The following is a 26,848-nucleotide window of genomic DNA, read 5'->3' on the forward strand; positions in this document are numbered from 1 at the left end:
CAAAATTATTCCCATCTTCTTCCAGAAATACCCATCTGACCTAGGAGATTCATTCCAATTAGCTGGGGATGTACTTGATTCAAGGAGCAATCATCTTTATTTTCTTAGAGTTAAAACAGACATCCAGACAAATTCTTATTTCAAAACTTCTGTAGGTATCAGCCTTGCTGCTTTCATAGTTTCTCTTACTGCAGTCTCTAGCTAGAAACATTCTCGTGGGGAATAAAGCAAGACCAAACATGGTAAGATTATGGCCTCTTTTGTTTAAAATTTCAAGCTGTCATGGGTTTGGCAGCTGCTTGAAATGGTCCAGCTGGTCTTAGTTGACCAGATGGCTGAAAAGTAAGGGGAAATTTCCTTATATAGGATATAGGGCATCTTGGTTAATAATGGCCAAAGACAATACCTCTGGATCCTTGCTTTGAGGAGATGGTTAAGGATCTGTCAGAGTCACCTGCACACCACATCATCCCAACTGTCCCCTACCAACACTGGTTCTCACCTCTACAGTCTCTGGGCTGCACCTCCAAATGAGGACTCAAGACACATTTAGGAGTGGCTGCAAATCATTCAGCAATAATAGCAAACACAAGTAAAGGAAAATTAATGGTTTAACTCTGGCCACACTCAAAGCCTGCCTGATGTCTCACAGCCTTCTATTCAATTCATCCTGATATTTTCCTGTGGGTTGAAAAGACAACAATACACCCAGCCTTTAGTCTACCACTAGGAGTTTTGTGCTCCAAATAGAACATTACCAGCAGAACAGCTTCTTGGGGGTTGGCAGAGATGTATATCTAAAAAACCAATTTTACAGCTTCAAATGGGAAGGCACCTATGGAACAGATACCATGCTGGTATTTCATTTTCCTGTATTTAGGGAAAAGATTGAACTTTTGAAAACCAAATCAAACCAAACAAAACAAAAACCACAAAAACTTTGGTTGGCAGGAAAGCAGGAAATGAACTTGGAATCAATAAACACTACTTGAAATGTGCTTAAAATTTGTGAAGCATGTTGGAAACCTGCCCAGAGTGCCTTCTAGAAAAATCTTATTTTATGGGTGTAGCCAAAATATGAGTAGGAAGTCCTCATTGCCTGGAATGACTTTTGCCACCTTCTACATTACCTATTTTATTTTCTTCATAGATTCAGCTCAGGCTCCCTCCTTCAGGCCATTTTCCTAACACTACTTCTCTCCCTCCTTCTCTGGCTCTCTTCCTCCAGCCCTTTTCCTCCCCCTCCATTTCTCCCTACTTCATTTAATAGGTTAGGCATGCTTCTGGATGTCCTTATATTCCACATTGTTTAATGGTCACCATTCCAGGTATCTGCCTCTAGCATACGAGATGACAAATCCGTGAGGGCAGGGACTATGTTTTATTTATCTCTGATTTCTCTAGCCCCTAGCACAATGAGTGGCACAGAGAAAACATTCAATAAATGTTAGTTGAATAAATGAATGGATGAATGAATCACCAATTAAATTACACCTGGCATGCCACTTAACCATAAATCTTTTTAACACTGTATATTCATTTACTAACCCAATCTTTACTGAGCATCTACTATGATCCAGGTGTTGTGCTAAGTGGTGATATGTAAACATAGATGACATCAATGGAGTCCTTGCCTCATAGGGATAAAGCTCTAAAATTAAGTATGTTTATTCGTAAGTGTAATAGTATGGGAATGGGATATTCTTGTCTCAGAATGTCAGCTAAAACCTCACTCTGAAGGGAGACTCTACACATATGCATGAAGGATACAGGACTTGCTAGAACAAAGCAAATGCTATCTAGAGACAATTGTACTCCATAGCCTGTACCATTACAGAAGACTAGACATTTGAAAAGAATTAATTGAAGTAATGGGATTCATGGATATTGAGAGTGCTGTGGCCTTTTCCCTATTCTCCTAAAGATGGGGAGCAGATGGTTTACCCCCACCCTGGTAAGAAAAGAGACTGGCATCTCCTGCACATGTCATGTATCTGCTGAGCTGCTGAAATTCCAACAGGTTGCTCCTGGATGAGGGAGTAAAGGTGTTATTAGGAGAACTTGTCATGTGTCCTCAGTAGTTTGGGTTTTGTACTAAAAAATGAACACCAATACTTGTTTCTTACCTGGATAAATTCTGAAGGCAGTAGGTTAGCTAGAATACCCAAGATGGTAGGGTAAAAGCAGATGCGTTAACAGTTAAGTTGCATTTCCACTATTTAGCAAGGCAATGAACACATATTCTTGGTGGGCCAAATAAATGGTGTGGAAGATAGATGTGAATCATCTTCAAAACATGTCAACCAGGAGGGCTATCTACTTGAGTAAGGAGAGCCTGGGAGTAAGCAATTGTATGGGATATGCTGCTAGGAAGTGATAGATAAGAGGAAATTATAAGACACCAGCCAGAGATTGCATTATTCATCCAGGAATGGTGTAATGTGCAGGATCCCCAGGAATTACCAAGGAACTCAAGTTCAACCATCAAGAAAGCCAGTATTTGGAGGCCTGCCATTAGAGAAGGCAAGAGTTCAAATACAATAGTGTCAGTCTTGTACAACTTTCTTCCATCCACTCTTTCACCCTCAGCCCTCAATAGTAGAGAAGCAAGCAACAGGAGTGGGGAAGAGAATTGGAAAAGCAAGGGTAAGAGCTGTGAAAAGCAAGGGTAAGAACAGACAACATGTCCACCTTGCCGGACATCTTCAAGCCAAAGGTTAGGTCTGGGCTGGGGGCAAGGGAGGGAAAGAGCATTGAATTGGTTGTGAGACTCAAGTTTTATTTCAAGCTAGCTGGTTTTTAAATAATTTGATAATGGACTGTGCTAAAGGGGCACCTGGGGGGCTCAGTCGTTAAGCGTCTGCCTTCGGCTCAGGTCATGATCCCAGGGTCCTGGGATCGAGCTGCGCATCAGGCTCTCTGCTCCACGGGAAGCCTGCTTCTCCCTCTCCCACTCCCCCTGCTTGTGTTCCCTCTCTTGCCGTGTGTCTCTCTCTGTCAAATAAATTTAAAAAAAAATGGACTGTGCTAAAGTATTTATCACCAATACTTTAGCTGTCTATTAAATTGTAAAGCACATGTTTGTTCATTCTCGGTCTAATGGCATGGCATGTAGTAACTGAGAACCTATGGAATCTTTCTGAAGTGTCCTCCAGGGACAGAGAAAATAGAACCAACTGAGGATGTTTAATGGCAGTGATTAGAGAAAAACAGAGCCATTGCTTATTCAGATGCTCTAGAGCTTAACCCATTCAATAAATTGCCTACCTATGAAAAACACATACGTGGGTGTATACACACACACATGCATATAACAAACTTCAGCTCATCTCATTGGCATCATGATTATAACCAAATAATGGGCCATCCGAAGAACATGGTATCTTCTACGCATAAGGCCATTTATGAGTCTTCTAATATTACTTCTAATATTACTAATATTATGGACAGGGAAAAATAACAATAAAAATAACGAGAATGAATTGAGTGCCTACCTTGTACAGAAACTGGGCTAAATGATTTATATAAGTAATACCTCATCTCATCCTAGTTCAATTTTTAAAAGGAGTAGATAAGGTTAGTCTCATTTTAGAAATGAGGAAACAGGCTTGGAGAGGTTGAGTGAAAAGAAGGCTTTAAGATTTAGATCTGGGAGGCCTGCCTGTATTTCAAAATACATATTTGTGGATATATTCTTAACTTCCCAAAGTCTACTTGAGAACTTCTGAAAAGGGAGACATAGTCCTTTAGAGAAATTCCATTCCTCTGTGGTATATGTCATATTATTATGAGATTCTTCCATATATTAGAACTCTAATATTTTCTGTAAAACATTTACACATAGAGTGTGTGTTAAGTGTATCTTCTACATGGTTTCACAAGGGGAAACATGGTTGTTCATTAACTTCTTTATCCATTCAATGAGGACTTATTGATCATCTAGTGTAAGTCACACACTGTACTAGGTGCTGAAGTTAACATGATGAACAAGACAAAATTTTTGCCTGAATGGAAGATATTGGGCATTTTCCTACAGATTGTCCCTCATTTGCTCTAATCATCCTCAATTTCTTCTTTTTTCCGTTGTAAAATAAGATTTAGAAAATATATACACATGTCTTCTAGAACACAGTGAGACACAAGCACTCATATACAAATATATTTATAACGATCACACTTAGAAAAGCAAATAATAAAATCCTAAATATCCAAGATAGTAAGATAAATGATTGTTAATATGCCAGATAGGCTATTATGTCACTGCAAAGTATGTTCATGATAGATTTTTAATGCTATGGAAATGGCAGATAGTACATAACTGTCTTTTGAGACAGTTTTGATCCAATTCTCTGTGTGTGCATGTGTGTGGGTTTGCCTACACAAATGTGTGTCGAAGAAAGGTTGGAAGAAAATATACCAAAGTCTTAACAACAGTTACTTACTGGATAGTTAATGTTAATGATATTTTCTGTATCTTCTATTTTTTCTCTAACAAGCATGTCTTATTTTGAAAGTGCAAGGTGCATGCCTAGTCCGTAAAGGGCGTTGCTATAGGCTCCAGAACAACTGTACAATCAGCATGGGGCATCTGCTTGGGGACTACAGTGTTTATAAATTACAATGAGTACGTGTGTGTGTGTGTGTGTGTGTGTGTGTGTGTGTGTGTGTATAAGTGTATGGTCAATTCTTTATTTTCCATGACTCACTTTTTTTCCCATTTTCCTTTCTCACTGTAATCCATGTGAGTCACATCTCCCCACAGTCAGTTGAGAGCCAACCATGTTTAATAATAGCCCAAGAAAAACATATGTAGGAAGATAAACCTACTGATGGCTAAAGGATAACCACTATGAGTTCAGAGCCAAGTATAAAATGACTTTTGAATATACTATCTTTTAGTTTATCTGAGTTCCTGATCGCCTCTACAGACAAAGATCACCGATCAGTGACCATTGATTTAGCAATAGTTTTGACCTTTGATGTAGAATCATAATAGCTAATAAGAATGAATAACAAATTTATAAAAACAAAAGCTTCCATTTTGAAATTAAATGACTACTTTTTTCATAGCAATGGGAGTTTGGAGGCTATAAATGTCTTCTTTTTTGACATTATCTTCTTACAACTTGTAACCAATACTTTAGCTATCTATTAAATTGTAAACTACATGTTTTGTGCATCCTGAGGTTTAATGACATAGCATGCAGTGATGGCTAGAACTAATAACTAACAAGTCATAAGCAAATGAACCTGTTTGGGTTGGGGCACACTGTGGATTAGAATTTTTATTAGGTAAAATTGATTTATTATGTAGCTGAAAAGAAAGCTGTTAGTATTTCTGATATCTGTATTTCAATAGAAATACAACACAAGTATTTTATACTATTTGTTATTCTAGAAAATTAAGAAGTATCAGAGATGGATCTATCCCTTTCTCTATTAGCATACAAATCTAATATTTATCTTTGGAGGCATAGAAGTTGGAAAGTTTGTATGACAATTTTCCCAGCATTCAGCCTATCTCTAGTATAGCCACAGACCTCCTCCATATGTCATCTTATCTTCCAACACAGAAGTTAATGTGGAACATGATCTAACATAGCTTATGTCAAATGTAGCACAACTGAACATAAGCTCAAGCCAGCAAAGACAGGGGATTATACCTCAATTATTTGCTGGAACTAGGTTTTGGAGAGACTGCTCAACCAGTATGAGACAGTGTACAGTGAATACTAAATTGAACTCACACTCCTGGAAAATTGAAACCAGCGGCTCAATGTACTCGGTGAAAAGGAAACACACACAGGCACACTTCTGGAGTGCTGGGACATTTCACAAACAGGACATTTATCATTTTTTTGCTTAAGCAATATTTACAAATATAGAGGACCTGCCCTTACATAAAAATAAATTATACAGCCATTATGGATTATTATTTGAAGTGCTACAAAATGTCTATGTGTACCTGTTATCCATCTCATGCTTCTCTGTCCACCTGCCATGGTTGTCAGAATTTTCACCATCTTGGAAGACTCCACTCTTCTTTCTCTAGGTAACTATGTCACTTGAAAATAATTGTGTGTCAACCATTAAGGTAAATTAAGGAATGACAAAGATTTGTGTATCTACTTTGCTGCACTCTAGTATTTATATTTATTTCTCATATATACTCATTGACATGGCTTTTCTGTGTAAATTTCCAGGAGCTTAATTCAAACTTATTATTGTAAATGACTTCACTGAGCACATGAATCACAATAGGCTCACCAATAAATAGTTGATAGTACAGCGTAAGTTGCATCAATCTTACTCTAATTCCTGCAAGCTTCATGGCTCATGAACAACATGAGGTCAAAAGCACTCAAGGGCTTCTTAGACATAAGTCCTGAGCCATGTTTCTGCCTTCACTCATCCCTCTTCTCTCTCAACCCTGATTCTCCTCTCCCCTAATTGATCTGATCAGGAAGGTCCCCCATGTCCTCAGAGCTCTAATTCTCTCAAACTCAGCTCTTCATTCTCTTATTGCATTGCACCTCCAACGGTACCACAGGATGGCAAACATTTCTGTCTTCACAGAATTCTCCAGCCCAGAAGACCTTTGACAACCCCTCCCCACCCCCCCACCGCCGCCTCCTGTCACTTGTTGTCAAGTGAGGAGACTTCTTACCTTTGGCAGAGATGCCCTGGAACCTGAACTCTGGGTGGTCATTGTTAAGACAGTGGTGATGCCCAGTGCAACCCTAGCAGGGGCTGCATCCATGTTTATCCAAAAGGAGACCCAGGACAAAATGACTATCAACAGACTGGGGATGTACATCTGGATCAGATAGTATCCCATCTGGCGTTCCAGGTGAAACTTAACCTCGATGCAGGTAAACTTTCCTGAAAGCAGGAAATAATGATTTAAGATCCAATTTGAATTTATCTTTCCCATTCTAGCCTCCCACTGTTTAGTTTTTAAGAGTATTACAGGTGGATTTGGAAGATGGCACAAAATGCTAACCCTACATAACCAATTCAACTCTTTTTCAACTCAACCAGTAATGGAATTAACAGTTGTGAGAATGAGTGATCTTAAGAGTCACTGGACTAAGGGTGCCTGGGTGGCTCAGTTGGTTAAGCATCTGACTCTTGATCTCAGCTCAGGTCTTGATCTCAGGGTTGTGAATTCAAGCCCTGCATGAGCCTACTTAAAAAAAAAAAAAAAAAAAAAAAAAAGAGTCACTGGGCTGAATGATTTTTCTAAATCTGTGCTTGTAGCTTGATTATTTAGACAAAGCTTCAGAATTTGCAAGACAGTCAGAAACTGACAAGTAGAAATAGTGACATTTTGTGAGGTTATAATATGTAATATATAACATACAATACATAACCTGCAGTATGTATGTATAGCATATAATATATAATGCATAATACGTAACAGTTGAAAATAGTAAAGTTCACATGGGGCCCTCAAATTATTTGGATAATTGTGTATCTATCTTTGTGCCATCCATAATAAGAGAAAAATGTACATTTGTATATGACATGCATATAATCTAGTCATTGTAACAATTTCCTGGCTTTCTGGGTAATTGCTTGAGGACATTTAGAATATTCCTAAAATCTGTTTACAGTGTTACAATACTTATAAAAAGAGTGTATACAAAGATATTAAAACTTTTAACATACTGTTAAGAGACAAATGTTCCTGTCCCTTGCCACTTTTCTTCCCCCTTAATTGGTTTGGAGACAGAACCCCGGAAGGTAATTTGGCTTAGTCCACACAAATTATGAGAGATAGGGCTGGATTCCTCTTGGTCAGGAAAAACACTTTGGAACCAGGTTTTGGTCACTTCATAAGAAGCACTATTGACTATTGGAATAAGTGTTCATGAATGTTCTATTTAGCAAGGGATCTGGAGCAGTCACTGAATAAATTATCCTGTCTAGCTTGCCTCTCCATGATCAGCTTGTGTGGTATCAAAGACTGGGACATTTGTAGGAAAAGCCATCAACTTTACTGGGCAGGCATGATCTTCTAGGTAACAACATAGGCTCACTTGTTACTACCTCCTCATATTCTCCCCCGACCTGTGTGTCTATCAGCACTACGACAGTGCATGGCTTTAGAACCAGGTGAATTCCCACCAGCTGGTTTTCATCCAAATTCTTATCACCATCAAGGACTGGAGAGCACAGCAACTGTATTTCTGGGTTTACAAAGTCCTACGTGGTTATTCCTCTCTTCCACTAAGTCAGAGAGTACAAACTGATCTGAGGATCCAGTGGCAAGAGTGGATGCCAGGAACGGGCCAGAATTTATACATTTCCTGCACTATATACAAGGTCTTGTACACATTTCCTCAAACTCATTTGACAGCACATGGTCAGCAAGGGAACAGCAAAAGAATCCCAAATCTTTTTCCTTCTCTCTCCATTTTGGAGAAATTATCTATTGTGCTCACTGACTTATTCCAGAGGGTGCAGACATCTTATCTGTAAAGGGGGTTTTGAGCCAAGGTCTATGCCTTGTAGCTCCATTTTCTTGGTAAAGATATAGCAATCAAGGTGATGTGATATATAGCACACGCTGCAGATAGAGCCCACTTGGGTTTAGCAGCTGAAAGTAAACTTACCAGTGTTATAGTGCTTTGTGCAGTAGCCAAGTTCCTTCTCTTCTTTCAAAATAAACTGAGGCAGGGTCAGTCCTTCAGCAACTTGAACTGGACCATCGCTTAACCACTCAAATATCAGGTCATTCATTGTGTACCCAACTGGAGTAAACAAATCATAGTGAAAAATTTAATGCATCTTTCCAGGAAAGCTTGAAAGTCTAGCCATGTAAAGAACAAACAAGGAAACCATCTAAAGCAGACACATGCCCAATCAATGCAAGATCATTTTTAGTAAAGGAGCTACAATCATCGTGACAACTACATGTCATTGGAGCCAAAGAAATTGAAGAGCGCAAGCTATTTCTGAATGATTTTTTCTGTGTAATGGGAGAATGGAATCTATAAAGTCCATTTTCTTCTGCCCTCTTAATTTACTAAATCTTTCTGAAGAACAAACAAATAAATGAACATAAAAATCCTTTGAAGGTTGTCTTTATTTTAGAAAGAGCTGTGTCTGTGACAATCCAGTAAGACAATCCAATTCATGGCACTAATCTTAGTATTTCAAATGAAAAGCATTCTTCTATTTTTATTAAATGAGAATGAATTCATCACAGCCCTGCCTAAAACACTTCCATTGTAAACCCGGCCCCTCTTCTACGGTATATTAGCTTTGTTTTCAGAAAGCTTATGTTAGGATCATAGGGAAAGGGAGGGAAAACTGAATGGGAAGAGATCAGAGAGGGAGACAAACCATGAGAGACTCTTGACTCTGGGAAACAAACTGAGGGTTGTGGAAAGGGAGGTGGGTATGGGGATGGGGTAATTGGGTGATGGGCATTAAGGAGGGCATGTGATGTGATGAGCACTGGGTGTTATACACAACTAATGAATCATTGAACTCTATATCAAAAAGTAATGATGTATTATATGTTGGCTACTTAAATTTAAATTAAAAAGAAAGAAAGCTTATGTTAAGGTTCTTATGGTCAATCCTCTGTTATTTTACCAAGTGGGGGAGACGTAAACAAGCAACCTAAAAGGAAGTTGTGGAATAATGCAAATCAGGAATATTCATTTGTGCTAGTATCTTGCTAACTGGGCCCACTCATTACAATGATTAATATGAAGTAAAACAGATTCTCCATCATATAAGGTCATATTGTTCTATGAATCCTGAGCCATCCAAAGTAAGACTGTTATCAGTTTAGTAAACCAGAGTTAGCTCTTAGTTTCCAAGCTCCTGCTAACTAGGTCATTATCTGTTAAGTGCTTCTGGATCTTTTTGTACCCCAGAAATGAAGGCTGCTATTCTTTTAGGCATCTTTTCTCTCCCTTCCCTCTTTGTGATATTTGAACTCTAAAATGAGAGTGAGGAGGACAAGGGATATTATGTTAGGTCTTGGTGGGCCAATAACTTCAGCATATTTATTGAGTTTATAGATTCTTTTTTACTACAAGATAGTGACTCACCAAAGCTACCCAGAAATCAATGACAAAGTTAATTGGAATCTACTTTCCTCTTTCTTTGAGCCACCTTTTCTATTCAAAGCCAAAAAATAAAACATGGAAAGCCGGGAATTAAAAAGAGGAGACTATATAAGTATTGATGTTCCACAAAGAGAATGGCTAACTAACCCTGTCTCTTGCACTGAACGCTATATGAGTACTTGTTGGGTTTCTCCACCCAATGCAAGAAGCTCATATCCCCATATCCGTGTGATCCCATATCCTTATCTGGTCAGCTTCTTACTGGCCACCACAGTAATAGTTGTTGTCAGCCATCCTGAAGCCCCAGACTGGGGCAGACAGACGAGGGAAAGAGATGGGGAAGGAGGAAGTAAGTAATACCAGGGTAAAAGAGGAAGGAATAATTCAAAGTTAGTGGTAAACACTTTGCGGCTGCTTTGGTTTCGTTACTTCTAGGGCCTGCAAGGACCAAGCATATTTACTAATTGAAGTTTTTTAAGTCTTGGGGGAGCCTCAGATGACAGCTATGCTTGCTGTTTTACAGAGAAAATAAGTGTTGGGTTGAGGCAGGAGAGTATTTGGAGCAGGAGACGAGACACAAAGAAGGAACCATTATATAAGAAAATGTTTTTCTCAACTTTCTTCTCAAAAGAAGAGGCAGTAGGGAAACAAATAAATACATAAAGCCTATTGTAAATCAGAAATTCTCATTTTGTCCCTGACAACTTCTTAAAACAAAGACATTTCATTATTTTGTTTATTTCTGTAGGGAATTTTAAGGGAAATCTACAGTGATTTTAAGTGATCAGAAGGAAACCCTGTCACTGCCTCTTTTTTAATAATAGTTGATGTGTCTTTTTATCTTTATTATTTTCCTAAGCCAAGAAGTTAAAAGTATTTGCTTGCCCTTGCTTCATTAAATCTCCTAACATCCCTGTAGGTCAGTATTGCTTATTATTCTCTGCACTTTACAAACAGAGAAAGTGACAGAACAAGCCAAAAAAATGTTCATGTCTCTTGCCTAAAAATCCCATTACCTTGGAGGCATCAGCAACGTATGGCACATGTCAAAGATGTCAGTGACATCAGGGCTAGGGCATAAAGGGGATAAAGTAGATTACATTTCTCTATTTCCTTCCCCGTGCCTTTGTGGATCCACTGCCCATTTAAGGGAAATGCCTTTTTTTCCATATCATCTCTGGCCTCCCTGTTCTTGCATCCTCCTCTAAGGTCCCTATATCTTGTCCTCAAATCAGTTATCCCTTCCTGACAAAATTCCTTTGGGGTGATGGTCTATATGAGCATAAGATAGAAAGAAATATAATTTTCTGATGAGAAAGTGATTCATTTTAGAGACTGAATGACTAATAATCTTAATTTTCCCAGGAGACATTTTCATTTCAAATAAAAGTTACTAAATCGGGTTTGTTTTTTGAGGAAGAGCGAGTTATTTGGCATTTTACTTGAAAGATTGTCTGTGTATGAGACATGCACACTTGTTTATCCTTCCATTAGGGCCTTGGGATTTGGTAATAGGTAGAGAATGAGCCTTATGGGTCCTTTCTTCTTAATGACACACTAAAAGAACCAGGTCATTGGTTAAAACAAGCAGGCAGTCATTTCAACAGTGGGGACTTACAACTCTCCAGCTGCATTGTACAAGTCTGGACATCCATTGGAAAATTCTTCAAGTCCATGGGACAGGATAAGGTCAAGGTGAGTCTTAGCAAAGAAAAAAAAATTAAAAACAAATTTTAGATCTGCGAGGTCTGAATCTTGAGAAACAAATCAACATTTGGCATTAAGCAAAGTGACACTGATTGAAATAATGAAATCTAAGCTCCACACAAGGCAATGCTTTCTATTTTTCAAGTGAACAAGTAGTCATTTGTAAATGTTAGGAACATTATAGAATTTCGTTATAACCCCTTACTCTCTATTTCCCATCTTCCAGCCTCTGACTCCCACCTCAGTGATCTCAAGTTTATTTTAGAATCAACAAGAGTGCTGAGAAATAGTATCATACGACAACAATGGGCTCTTACTCACACTGATGTCCAAAAGACGTAAAGTTTATACTATTTTAGAGTTATACTTTGAGACAGGTGGACTTTGCTTCAAGGACAGTAAATGATGTGATAAGCATAATTGGTTGTGATAGGCATTGTTCTCCTTCCATCAAATGGGCAAATATTTAACTCTTCATTTGCTAATCCACATGGATAGGTTCACAATATATTGTAGCACTTATTCTAGAATTTTGACAAATCTGGAGCAAGTAATGCTTGAGTTAAAAAAACACTTAAGGACGGTAGCTTATAAATAGTCTTCACCTCTCTGCACCAAAGAAAGGCTACTCCGCTCCTCCTTCCCTGTTTCCTTAACTTTTCAGAGCTCCAGGCAGCTCTGACCATGCCTTGTATCAGGATATTGACTGAGCTGCTATCTCTTTCGCCATTTCCTTGTTTATTCCTCCAGGAGATGATGCACACCTCTTCCTCTTCAATTTTTCTAGACCTCAGATATGTAAGGAAGGAAATTGAGCACCACCAGATCTAGGTTCCTTTCCCAGTATTGCCTCAAACACTTTCTGTCCCCTAAACAAGACCTTAAACTCAATAAACATTCATCTCCTTTTCAAAGGATGGGATAGGATAAAATGATGCTTATTCCCATTTAGTTCTAACATTAGCATCCCTGTTATTCTAAAGTTCGCTGCTCCCGATTTTGTTCATTTTCTCTCAGACATCTTTTATACGCGCAGAACCCTCTGATGCTTGCACGGGTACCTAAACTCTCCTTACTGTCACGCTCATTCTTGCTCTCCTCTCCTGGCTCCCTTCTCCTTTCTTGGCTTCATTTTATACATTCCATGCAAGCCAAGACAAAACAAAAAGTAGTAGCACACTTATGTTAAAGAAAAAAAATGTTTGGGATTTGAAGTCAGATCAGGTGAAGAATCTATGCTGACAGTCTTCAAATTTTTGTTCCAATACAAGAACGATTGGGAAAAGCAAGATACAGAACAGTGCATTATAATCTCAATTACGTAAAAATAAGTTTTCAGTCTTGGAAATAAATACAACACTATGTTAAAAGTAAGTATTTCTGTTTGGTTGGATGATTCATATTTTGTTTTTACTCTTTATTCAGCATTATCTGTGTTGACAAGTATAATTTATTTGAAGATGTCCATCTTCACGTAATTAAACATGCCTGTCTTCAAACAATAGCTGAAAGGTAAAATTATAAAATTCTGTCTTATTCAGTAATCCTTTGCTTTATTTTACTATAATTAAAATTGTGCCATAAACATACAGTATTTCACCTTCATTGCTAAACAAATTACCTAGCTTCTGTGGGCTGTTCTGAGAACACGAATACCATGTTTCTAAAGGAAAAAAAAATAGCTCTGAGTTCTAAACAACTGACGTAAAAATAACATTTTAGACAGGATATATAATTTTTGTCAATTGTAGAGTTCATTTAGAGATAGATATAAATGGAGATATAGATATTTAGATTTTTTTCCCATCATGAAGACTTTATTTTTTGGAAAACACAATATTGTTGAGATCAATGGCACGAACTCTTTAAGGGCAGAGTAAAAGAATCAAAATGAAAATTTTTAGTAATCAAAACTTTTTAAAACCTGGCACTTTATTAAGGGGGAAAAGACCTCAGCAGGATCTATGAATAGGGGTTTTGTTATTAACACAATGAGAATCCATTTATTCTCTCCTATTTTTTAAAATAGAAATATTTTCATAAAATAAAAAATATGTTCATCTGACAAAAACAATCAGGGGGCATGTGCATAATTTAAGTGAATCAAAACCAGAAACTGGAAATTTCATCATGATTTTGAAAAGTTTACTTTTGAGAAGTTAGAAAATAACAATAGTGGAAATGAATACAGCTTTGAAAAACATGCAACCATTCATTTGCTATTGGAAACAACCCAGTTTTAATATTCTTAATCATAGGCTTGCTGAATATGATTCTTTTGTGAAGTGAAACTTTCACATTTATTTAGGGAGAAGAGGTCTCACACACAATTATTTCTGCCTTTGTGGAAGATCTCACAATCCTACAGGGACCCAGAATTCTTAGGGTCAAAACTATGAACAGTATGGAAAACCCCACTGAGAGAAATTCCCAACAAGCATGAAACTCTCTAATTCTGTCTCAGCTGAGAACTCAGCCGGTATTTTCCTTCTTCCTCATTTGTTTTTCTAATTTCCTTTCTCGATAGGTTTTGTATTGGAACCCGATGGGCACCAATACAAGGAGAAAAGTTAACGGTTAGTAGTTCGCTACATCATGTCATTAGCTGAGCAAATGGGGAAAGATTGTAAAGACCTAATCAATCCCTTCATGGGTCACAGAGCCCATAATTTATGTCTTGTTCACCACACACCTGCAGGCCTAAAATTCAGACTTGCCCTCTACTTATTTTTCCCTTTTTCATTGGAGTATACATTAAACACAGTAAAAACATACAAATCTTAAGTTAGAGAGCATGATGATATTTTACATCTTTATCCACCTATCTAAAAAGCACCCACATCCAGATTTAGAATATATCCATCACCCCAGAACTTCCCTTGTGCTCTCTTCCCTGGAAAGAACCTTCAAAAGGAAGTACCACAGCACTGCTTTTATTTTTAAGCTATTTTTTATTTTAAAAATGTGACTTCTGGGGGGGGATTAGCTTGATATTATTTTGGTTATCTCTACTGAGGTGTAGAAATTGCACCAAATAAGACTGACACGACATTATACTAAAACGTGAACAATTTTTCTCTCCAAAATAGATGCTCTCCATCTATTTTGGTGGGTCTTACAGAATTAAATATTTGAATTGAAACTCAGACTTTCCGCTGGCAGGTACTGCCTACAGCATTTCAGATATGCTCTTCTTCCCCATGATCTAAAATATTAAGGCCATTGCACCTGAAGGCACTGAGCTGAGGCCACCCATCTTCCATTCGTTTTTTGTTAAATAACTCATTTCCTGAAGCATTATTACTACATTCCCCCACTGTCACTGCGGTTGACATGCATGCATTCAGGGTACCCCTGCTCCTGTTTGCACAAGGTAAAGAATAAAGTTCCCTTACAGGGGCCCTGTTACTGAGAGTAAGAAGGCTGAGTACCCATTTCTATTTTAAAGGCAAAAAAAATAAAATGAAGCACAGGAGGTCAGTCTCTCCAAATCTCACATCCCTTCCTTATTCCTCTCCTGTTCAGTTTACCTTGCCCAAAAAACCGGCTCTTGGGTTTATACCTTACTCAAAGTTTAAACGACTGATAGAAGCAGACATTGTAAACTGTTTCAGTTACCCTTACATGTATCTCTCCCCTATTACAATGCAAAATCCACAAAGCCTGGGACTCTCTTTTTTACCATCTAAAACAGTGCCTGGCAAAGAGTAGATATTCAGTAAATATTTGTGGAACAAATGAATGAATCAGCATCCTAAAGCTCTATGGGAGGATTTCAGGCTTTTGTTCTGTGGAAATGAGAAAGGACTGTGGATTTAGAAGAGAGGAACCTGGTCACCAGAGCCCAGAGGGTGTTGCCAAATTACAAGACAGGCAAGGGAAGCCAACAAAGCTTGCTTGCCCCTTCTGTAAGTTGCTAGCTGGTTCTTACTAGAAGTGAGGCAAATCAAGCTGAAGGAAAGTCAGGAAGCTCAGTCCACCTGTCCTTGAGCCTTGGACAGATAGCTGGGTCCATGGCCAGGACTGTTCTCACATAGCTAGAGAGATGCAAATTAATCATTTAACTTTCCATTGTTATGGTGGGCAGAGAGCTCCCTGACTCTTTTTCTTTTTTTTAAAGATTTTATTTATTTATTTGAGAGCGAGAGCATGAGAGGGGGGAGGGTCAGAGGGAGAAGCAGACTCCCTGCTGAGCAGGGAGCTCGGTGCGGGACTCGATCCAGGGACTCCAGGATCATGACCTGAGCTGAAGGCAGTCGCTTAACCAACTGAGCCACCCAGGCACCCAAGCTCCCTGACTCTTGAAGCAACTACGGTTCATAAGGAACTCAGTGTTAGAATTGGGAGTTCATTCCCAGTGAAAGAGGAGGGGGGAATAAAGCCATTTGAAGAAAAAACGAATTTTCAGGTAGAAATACAAATTTTAATGAGTGATCTGTTTGCCTGAAGCAAAGATTGCTAGTGTACTATTTTGGGAGAGTTGATTCTAATGATTACAGTAGTCTGTCTTGCTTGGAGAGGAAGGACAAAGGGATATTTTTGTGTTTTTCAGGAGAAGCAAGAGAGTCTCTGGTATATTACTGTTGTTCCTCTCTTAGGGCCAACGCTTAGCACACTCTATGTAGCACACTGCAAAACCCCACAGAGGGGACAGGACCTATGGTGAGTTTTTTTTAGTATTAAAATACTTATTAAGGAAAAATAAAAATTTAAGTGATGACAATGATAGTATGAATAATCATAATTCTCTGAGCACCTGCTGTAGGTCAAGCACTCTTATTATTTTACAGTCATGGGATACCATCACATAAGGCAGTATTCTCTTTGTCTTTGAGATAAGCAAATTGAAGCTCAGAGGTTAAGCCATTTTCCCAAGGCTACAAAACCATTAAGTGACCAAAGTTAGATTTGAACCCAACTTTAATTGATGTCAGATCCATTTATTTATTTTCCACTCTACTACATTTTCTCCTTAGAAAAAAAAATCTTAGTAGTTTATCATCCTCTTTTGTCGGCAAAGTCAACAGAGTAGGTTGTAGACACCTTAGTTGCCTTGTACCTGCTCAGGGATACCCCTTTCATTTTTCTTCAGGAATCCAGACTTCTCATGATCTATTCTTTTAAAAATTCCTCTAGCCTCTCCTGGTAGCTTCACAGAGTAGAAGTATCATTGACTGGGGATTCAGGGACCTAGGTGGTAGACCCAGCTTACCCATAAAGAGCTATTTGACCTTGAATAAATCTCTGGCCTCATTCTCCACCCACAACCCTACCCTGTTCATAATTTTTATGATTCTAAACTGTCAGTGAAGGTGACCAGCTTAAAGGATTTCTTCTTATAGGTGAATTTGCATTCTCGAATATAATGAAAATTTTAAATGCAAGTAATAATGCTTCTTAAAATAGGAACTTTCTGGCTATCTGGGTATATAGGTGACATATCTATTGCCCCCACTGGGCTTTGTCATCCAGCATCCTAGAACACAATCCCCTCTTTCCCCAAGAACATAAGGACAGCCTTATGATACAACGTAGGTTTGTTGAATCTCTCCTCTCAGTTGTACTTTGAAATTTCTGACCCATGTGACATTCTAATGCCAGGGAGATTTGACAGGATGCATCCAGTATCAAACGAGAGGATCGTCTGAAGCCACCTAGACCTTAAGTGAAAGTAGCCTGGGGGCAAGTTAGAAGTCAAGTTAAAAGTACATCATTAATACAACCCACAGATGGGGAGAGGGGAGAGAAGAGTTAGGGAGTCAGTGGATTAAAAGACTGCCAGGCTGGTGGTCTGATCAAGATACCCTTTATCATAGCAAGGGCATCTGAATGCAGGTTCTCAGGCCCTCTGGATAAGCAGCCCAGGTAATACTGATGCTGGTGTCCTAGCGCACATTTTGAGAAGCACAACTTCAGCATGTCTTAATGGATGACTTTAATTACTGTCAACATGATATAGTAAAAGGAGAAAATTTTAAAAGGGAAATAGGAAGATTGAGAAAGACGTCTGCAATTTTTCAGTAATGTTAGCACTCTCTTTGGGAGATATACTTTCTACTTGAAACCAAGGCAGGACAATTAGGCCCAAGTAGGGTTCTAAGTGATTGTACCAGAGGTTGTAAGACAAGAGGTGTTAGTCATGATCCTCAGTCACAATAGAGAGGCATGCTGGTAAAGTCATGGCAGTGAAACCAAGGTTAGTCCACTGGCAACCAAGAATATGGTGAGTGTGTGGGCTCCTGGGTGGCTCAGTCGGTTAATGATCCAACTCTTGATTTCGGCTCAGGTTATGATCTCAGGATCATGGAATCGAGCCCCACATCAAGCCCTGTGCTCGGCAGGGAGTCTGCTTGAGATTCTCTCTCTCCATTTCCCTCTCCCTCTGCCCCTCCCCCTGCTCTCTCTCTCTCTGTCTCCTCTCTCGTAAATAAATAAATAAATAAGTTTTTTTAAAAGAAAATAATATGGTGGGTGTGCCCAGGAAACTGGGGAAGCTGCTAAGAAGGGTAGGAGGACAGTTTCCAGGTGCTGCAGAGAGGAAACCAAGTCCATGTCTATTAAAACACACAAATGTGCAAAGGTAGGCAATGGAACTCTAGTCAGGGCAGTGGCAGTATATCAGTGCACTGTCCCTGGTCTCTAGACTAGAAAATCAGCCACCGAGAAATTTCAAAGGAAGTTGGGGAGGTGGCTGTAACATGCATTGGATGAACCTCAGCTATAAATATTAAAAAGCTCATGGTACTGGTCAGGAAGGAGGACAGAGCCCAGAGGAGGACCAGCTCCAGGTCCTCAGTGAGAAGGTATTAGTGTTAAACAGAACTCCACCTGGGTTGTAATCTAGCACATCTATTCAGCAATTTTTGACAAGGGTTTATTGGGCACTGTGCATATCAGACACTTGAAATAACAGTTTCTCTCTTGAAGGAGATCATAGTTTAATATTATTGTTATTTATATATTACATGATAATATATATTAATTATTTATATATTCTTTCAATGGAATATACCTCAAGAGTTGTGAATTTATTCTTCAACTTCTTAAAATTGTTTCCAAATCCCCATTTAAAGAATCTTTACAGGTTATGTCAATCAGACATAACTGAACTGAATTAATTAAGTTAAAGGCTTTTAATTACTCCCTTGTTGCCCTAGATAAGTGCTCACACCGGTTGGGTAGAACAGATAACCTACCCTTACAGCCCTAGATCCTTAGAGGGCCTTTTGAGTGTATCAGGGAAGTAGGACTTGTAATAATCATTTGATGCTCCTAAATCAAAACCCAAGGTACCCACAAAAGGATCTTGATTTATGAAGAACAAAAATAATTGGTTCAACTTTGGCAAGGCAGGCAAGGAATGACATTTTAAAACTCATCTTCTGAAAGCTTTGTAATTAAATGGCTTCTTTGAACTCACTCATCATAGAAAGCATAGACGAGTGTCCTGCTCACTCTAGCCCTGAGCTATTCACCTAATCTATGGGCAAGCACAGCTGTGGCTGCACCTAGAAATGTTTTCCATATAAGTAAAGATTGAAAATTCATGGTGTGTAAATTATTAGGAGTTCCAGAAAGATCCCAATGCATATCCTTGCTCAAACACCTTCCAACTCTTAGCTGCTACATATAATTAACTAACAGACATTTAGCTAAATGCTCCCATGACTATTAAGATGCAAATCTAGGGAAAGAATAGTGTTTTAAATACTGTTAGTCATTTCCTCCTTTGTGTATATGAGTTGATGGATTCTCAGATTCCCTATCAATATCCCCAAGAGCAGACTTTGATACTGAGAGTATTAAACGGAAGGATGAAGCTGGATGGAAAACATGGCTCAGAACCGTGTGGCTAGGACACCAGAGAGAAACCATTCTTTCAATATTGTCTAGGGCTGAACATAAACCCCACCCTGGATCTAAGCTGTATGGTTAGACTTTATCCTCTTAATTAATTTCAAAGAAATATAAGACTTGTTTTTCACTGTTGACCTTGGGTTTTGGAGGAGATGCATCACATCACTGTTGGTTCATTGGCTGTTCTACTCCTCTCCCTTGACTAAAATGCCAGTGGCTGACTAGGAAGGTCCATGTTTACCAAACATTATAAAGGCATCACAGAAAATACCCATATGCATTGAGCAATACTAGCTGGGAAGGACAAAAATACAGTATCTGTTCCCATCTGTGCCTGGTCCTTTCAGAAAAATGTGCACACATATGGTTGGCCCATGTTAATTAAGTCCAAATATGGATTGGATTCAACTTGGAGAGCAACTGATAAATCTGTGGCTAAAACTTTTCCAAATGCTTTGATATTTCCTGAACAAAAATGTTTTGAAGGTGTTGAATAGGAGAGGGCTAAGTTGGACACCCCCAGAAAGAAGAGCCCAAAGTACCAAAGACTCAACTAATACTGTTCACATTCCAGTTACATTTTATATTTCAAAGTCATTTCATATCTAGTATTTATTTATACACCCAGATATTCATCAAGATAAAATGTTATTAAGTCTGCACATTAGAATAATGAGAACTGACTTGTCCATGGTCACTGTATGTCTAAGAGCACCGTATAGCAATTTTCTTAGCCATTCTGTATCTGAAAGTGTTGTATAATAATTTTCTTAACATTTTGTTTGGGGTTATTTTACTTCTGGCAAAAGAGAAAGGGAACAAATGCTTGTGAACTGCAAATAGGGTTTTAAGATAAAAAGATGCAACTATCACTTCTGTTATGAGCTAAATGCCTCCCAAAGGGAGGAAACCCAAGGCAAGGAGGATATCTATCTGCTTGAAACTAGGTATGGAAAGTGAGTAGAGCCTGAGTAACAGGTACTGAATAAGGAAATGTTCATGTATATGGGTTAGGGGGAATAGGGAGAGCGGTCTCCCCCCTTCCCTCCCTTTTATCCTACAGCCACCTCAGGGTTATTATGACATTCATTGAACATTTGGTATGAATCTGGAACTGAGAAAAACTGCAGATCAATGAAAGGTTAAATGACCTCACAGTCACTTAGTAAGATTGGATTTGAATCCAGGTCTTCCTAAATCTCAGAACTGATCTCAGAACTGACATCTTCCCCACCCCATAGCATTCTGTCTGTAATTCCCACCTCACTTATTGCTTTCTATCCTTCATCTAACTGCTCAAATTTAGCAAAATATCCCTACTAAAATGAAACATCAGATAAAGCATTTGTTATATTGTCCTTTGAAAGGAATGATCAATCAGATATGAGATGGCCTTGCTCTGAGTGTGTGTCATGTGTAGAACTTTACATAATTATATATGTCCTTAATTGTCTTTCAATGACTGTCCAGTGATAAATGTTGTATTCTCTTCAGTACAGATGTTGGTTTGTAATTTTAAATGCCACAAGCAAGGATAGACTTGTTGGAGAGACTGCTGAGCTTTGAGGATGTAAATTTTTTTTCCCCATTTTAAAATGGATTGCCTTTCTTTTGGATTATGTGCTATGAGAATGTGCTAAAGTAATTCATGTGTCTCATAAGAGCCATGGTGATATTATATGTATTTATTTTGGGATTAATGCCATCCAGGGAGACTTTCAAAGGCAGCACTATGGACCAGGCAGAGGCCCATGTCAACATGAGTTGAACAGGCTCACTAGGACCTCCGAATTTCCTTTGGCTTCCTGCCACAAGAAAATTCAGGTAATGAGTAATAGCAGACTAGCCCTTCAACTCTGCTGGCTCAAATATACCATGTAATTTCCGTTAGCCTACATATCTGGTTAATAATTGTGCCAGCCGACCATCTTTGTAAAATTGTCTAAAAGCATATAAGCCCATAATTCATGAATACATTCTAAAATAATATCTCATGGATACTCCTGCTGAATGAATCAGAGGGTATAAATGGTCTAATTTGTGATTGGGAAATTTCTCAGCAGGGAGTTTAGTATTGAGTATTTGTCACTGTGAAAACTGTATGTTGAACACAAGGCTGCCTCTTAAACTACAGGTAGTCCAATATTCCCTGCCCCACTCCAAAATCAGGTTTCTCTTTTCAAGAATTGGATATTTAACTTGTGAGAGAAAGATTCAAAGATCCAAAAATAGTTTGAGATCGGCACCTTAAACTTCAGAATCCTCGCTTGCTTACTCCCAAGCCCTAAGGGACGCAAAGGACTCACTCTTATTTCCTCATCCAGAGGGAATTTTGCGGTTTGGGAAGGAGATCATTTTGAGTTATAGATGTAAGATAGAGCTACAAGGAGCCTCAGATTTTATCTAATCTTTTCTAGTTCAATCTCATGTTATGGATGAGGAAACTAAGACTCAGAATGACTGATAGGGTTAGAGAGGCAGTTCTATGAGCCTGGAGGATACAGTAAATGATGCAAGCAAGTGTGGAGTTCCTGATGCCCTGAGCTACCTTTTCAGTATTCTGTTCTTTGCCCCATCACCTTCAGAGCAAACTCTGATGAATGTTAAATGCATTGGAAAGTTACCTCCAAAAGGAGGAAAATCTACTGGTTGCTATTGCTAGTCCAATCAGGTAAACAGTCAAGGACAAGTGCTCATGCCAGCTGCCATGAATTTCATTGCACAATTCCCTCTTTTCCTCCAAACAAGGGTAAAATCCTAATGCTGCTGTGTTTGAACAAGTATTATGCCCATGAGTATATGTGAATTTCTGAACCCAGTTAGAAGCTTGACAGAGCTTTCCAGAACTTTAAGAGAGTCTGTCATATACAGAACACACTTTCTGAACTCTAATACTTTTACCCTCAGTGGCGCCTTTTTTGAGGACCACTGTTTCCCACCCTCCCAACCTTGCTTGACTCTAGGAAGAATGGAATCGTTGTGGTTTCCATGGCATTTCCCAGCACTTCTCTGAAGACTCACTGCTTAATTCTGATGTGGGTGCTTATGTTACAATCATTAATTACTGCATTAAGTCAAGTCACAAAACTAATGAGGATTTGGACACAGAATTGGAAAATGAGAATGTAATTTTGCCTGGATTATAGGATATAAAGATAAGCATGGTTCAAATAGGCACAGAGACAAGAAATCACAGCTTTTATAGCTGCCTTCTAACAGAAAATATGGGCTTATATGTCTCATCAAAATTGAGAGTAAGATAATCAAAGTATCACCACTGGTAACATTTAGGCAGGTCTAAGTTCACTGTGCATTTTATTTTCAGCTCTGACATCTAAATAGAGAATTTTCTTTTTTCCTATGCCATAAAAATCATTCTGTAACTAAAGTTAGAATCTTTTGAAGTTCTTGCATCAAGCTCCGGATGAGTCAAGGATAGGAGGTTATGTGAGAAAAGTTGGCCTTGTATGTGTGTGGGTAGAGTCAGTCATTAGACAGGATTATTTGGGGAACACTGTTGGATGTCTGTCTAGAAATCTACACTCCACCTACTCTCAGTGGTGCCTTAATCTATCATCAGAGGGAGAGGCATGTCAATCCGTGAGAGTTCTCTATTACAACTCAAGTACTACTGGGAAGGTGGAACACTGAATCATCCACACCTAGAATCATGAATTGGATCAAAAGAGATTAACAAGAAAATCACCTCCAATGCCATAAAAGAATAAGTTTCAGGTCAGATAATGTTTGATGATGAGGGGGAACAGATATCTTGGTGATAAGGGGTACTGTTGTGGAGGAGCAATCCCATAATTATTTATGGTTTGGAGGACTCTGTGTATTTGGAGGGTAGCATAAAACCCCTAGGTACTTGGTCAGTCAAATAATAAGACACTCAAGGCAAACAATATTTCCTTACCAACTTTGCCTCAGGTATACCCATTCTGGAGGCATGCACTAAATCTTAAAGCAGAATTGTTAGCAGTTGGAGGATCATAGCTTCCTTAAGGACCTTTTCCTCTAAACAAACAAATAAACAAAAGAGCTGAATACCCCAGTACAGGAAATATGCATACACTTTAGGGAGATTCAAGGACCTCCTGGAGTTTTCCCCTAACCCTCAGGTTAAGAACCCCCTACTCTATAAGGTCACACTCAAGGAATGGGTCTGTCCTATCCTTAATGTCTGAAATTTGTAGGAATATATCTTGATCAGCTTACTTTTTGTCTTAGAGCCCAGAACAGAAAGCACAATCATTAAATTACAAGAAAATACCAAGGGCCTTAGAGTATATGGCAATAGCACTTTTGACCTGTGTCTGTATAACATATATTGTATTCTATTAATGGTCTTAACCAAATCATCTCTTTTTCAAAGCTGAAGAAATAGAAGTTCAGAGAGTAACAAATTTCCCTAGGCCATTCATCAAGTTTTGAGGCCAGAGACTCAAGGCCAAGGGTGTTTACTCTAAAATCCTTGTCTACTATAGTATCAGAAATAACCAGGATAGCATTCAGCGTCATACGTTTCAAAGTAGGAACCCCAAAGGGTACAGCAAAGTGAAAACTGGGAGATGAAGAACATCTTGGTGCTGAAGTGAAACACACTGTAAAATTAAATTAGCAACATAGTGTTGATGACCAAGCATATGTCTACTAAATCTAGTGGGACAAAATGTATGAAAGTAAAAACAGTGAGGTAATTCCCTCCATTCTTCCAAAAATGGTAGCCATTTGTTTATCATGTTAACAAATGTAGGAAAAAGCTACTGATTTAAGTTGTAGCAACTGATTTAAGTTATATAAGGAAGAATTTCTGCATGATGCTAGAGTAAATTATTATAGGATCCAAAGAAAGAATATAAAGTCTCCTTCTCTGAGGGTCTTTAAAACTAAAATGAGTTCTCAACAGGTTGCCTGAAGGGAGGAAATTTGACTTAATGACTTTCATCCCTGGGATAGTAAAATTTTTCAGAAAGGAGATATGCTATGTTAGTGACATATGCTATGTAAAACTATCAAATCGATCTTGACATTGTTGCACCTTGAACTGAAAGTCAACTGTTGCACCCTGAATTTAAACAGTCTTTTCAGACATTTGCAAAATTTGAAGATACTTTATGTTCTCATCTTAAATCTTATCTTCTTCCTCCAACAGTTCTTTGAAAAATGAGTTCCAAAAAGGTTGGTTCCAAAATGACATGGCTTTGGAATTGTATTTGTTTGTGTCTTTGGACTTGAGTTGGAGCAAATGAAGAATTAATGTGGGGTAGGAGACGATAGCATTGAAATAGAAGTCAAGAGTTTGATTCTTGACCTACCTTTCCTATTTATCGGCTCCATTATTTTACCTCACCTAACTTGATGAAAGAAGTCACTTCCTCATTGGTAAAACAAGGGTGTTGGATTAGATACTTTGCAACATAATACCTTCAAATTAAAAAAAAAATAATCCTATGCTTCTATAAAAGTCAGAATGCTGGCATAAAATTCTCAGAAGCAATGGAAAGTAAAGAAAGAAAACAAATTATTAGCAAAGACATTGTGGACAAGTGAGACAAAAATACCTTCTCCAAAAATACCTTCTCCTTTTTTCTTTCATATTACACACCATATGCCACGGTGCCCTGACTTTTACTGCAATCCATTATATTCAATTCAACAAATATTGTTTGAGCAATAATATGTACAATACTCAAGGCTCACCTCACTATTCCACTATGGATTCAGGCCTTTTTAAGTAACATGAGTTTAGAATTTGACTGTCTCTGAAGGGAATATACAAAGCAAGATGTGTGTCCTTGTTTATATTTTGGTCAGGGATGATCAATACTTAATGGAGTGGGTCAACAAAAAACTTAAAAAGAAAACAAAGAGTAAGATCAAATGTATTAGAGAAGAGAATATCAAAGAAGAAATCAGAAGAGAAGTGGACAAAAATAGATTTGACACTTTTTCATCAGCAAAGACTTGTGTCCTGCCACACTGGATAGAAATTTTCCAACAATGAGCTAACACCTTTGGCTCCTATTTTTAAAAGATTTGTTTGAATTTTACTAAAGTACCCCAGGTGTTTGGATCTGCAGGACACTTGTGGAGTTCTGATCTACTGTCCCCTCTTTTTTAAACTGCTGCCTTTTAAGAAACTTCTTGGAAAGTGTGATCTTGCTTGTTATGAAATCAATGGACTGCATAGTTCTCTTTGTATTCTCTTCGGCCATCAAAGCCTTAGGCTTTGGTTTCCATGTGGAGTTAATTTTACTTCTGCTCCTATAAAGCTAAGGAAGCATGGAATTGTTTGTGGATGAAATGCTATCATCTATTTGTTTTAGGTTTCAGAAAATGCATATATAAAACGTCACAAAGAACATAATTTTTTTAATGTGGACCAATGTTTAAGTAGTTATTTAAATATGTAAGGTAGAGACAATTCATGAATTTATCTTTGGTACTTCTGTTGTATCCCTTCCTTGTATCTTTCTTAACCCTCTTCATCCTGATTTCTCGTCTCAGGCATCCAACTTGCTCATTCTCACTATTCTTCATAGGCCTCAAATGTACTGTCAAAATGAAAATTTCATATCAGCTCCTTACATCTTAGTATGAATTTAAGTCAATGGATTCCCTCTTCTAGGGGTATTTGCATTGTAAACCTGAGAGTAGAGGGAAAATCCTCCCTAATGCAACATCAGCAGGAATCTTTCCAGCACCTTTAAAACATCAGAAACTGTCACCTGCTTGGCCTTAAACTTGAATCAGACCTGCAGCTGGGCATTTATTAGCACTAATTACTCCTTGCCTTCTAGTTAAATTGAGTTCAGTGACTCAAGTAAACAGATATGTAGGTGCCAGCCCCCAAATTCTAACAATATTTGAGTCACATATTCATTTGCAAAGTTAGAGCCACTTTTCTTTTCCTTGTTTGTCATTCATTCCTATTACTTAATTTACCTTATCTCTGCCTGCCTTGTTAGACTGGAGCCCTTCCAGGGCAGGACTGTATCTTACTCAGTTCTGGATCTCCAGGCCCAGCACAGTGTCTGGCTCATTGAAAATCCTTCCAGGCAAATAATTAGATTCCTGTAGCTCAAATCTGCCAAGAGCTGTGTTTCTCTAAAATGGCATGCCCAGTTCTCCTACACCAAGGATCTTTCCTCTGATTCCACAGAACACCCACAATGAAGGAAAAATCTAAA

General features: G+C 38.4%; 1 protein-coding gene across 5 annotated transcripts in view; it reads right to left on the reverse strand.

The window, feature by feature from the left end:
* Positions 1-26,848, reverse strand: part of GLRA2 (glycine receptor alpha 2) — a 176,802-nt gene that overhangs the window by 95,157 nt on the left and 54,797 nt on the right. For all 5 annotated transcript variants that reach the window (XM_078063944.1, XM_078063941.1, XM_078063943.1 and 2 more), the window contains 3 exons: positions 11,707-11,789; positions 8,619-8,756; positions 6,668-6,882 (listed from right to left, as the gene is read on the reverse strand). In XM_078063944.1, coding sequence (XP_077920070.1) covers positions 6,668-6,882; positions 8,619-8,756; positions 11,707-11,789 — 436 coding nt within the window. The remainder of the gene's footprint in view (positions 1-6,667; positions 6,883-8,618; positions 8,757-11,706; positions 11,790-26,848) is intronic.

The sequence above is a fragment of the Halichoerus grypus genome, chromosome X (genome assembly GCF_964656455.1).
Source record: "Halichoerus grypus chromosome X, mHalGry1.hap1.1, whole genome shotgun sequence".
Classification (NCBI taxonomy): Eukaryota; Metazoa; Chordata; class Mammalia; order Carnivora; family Phocidae; genus Halichoerus; species Halichoerus grypus.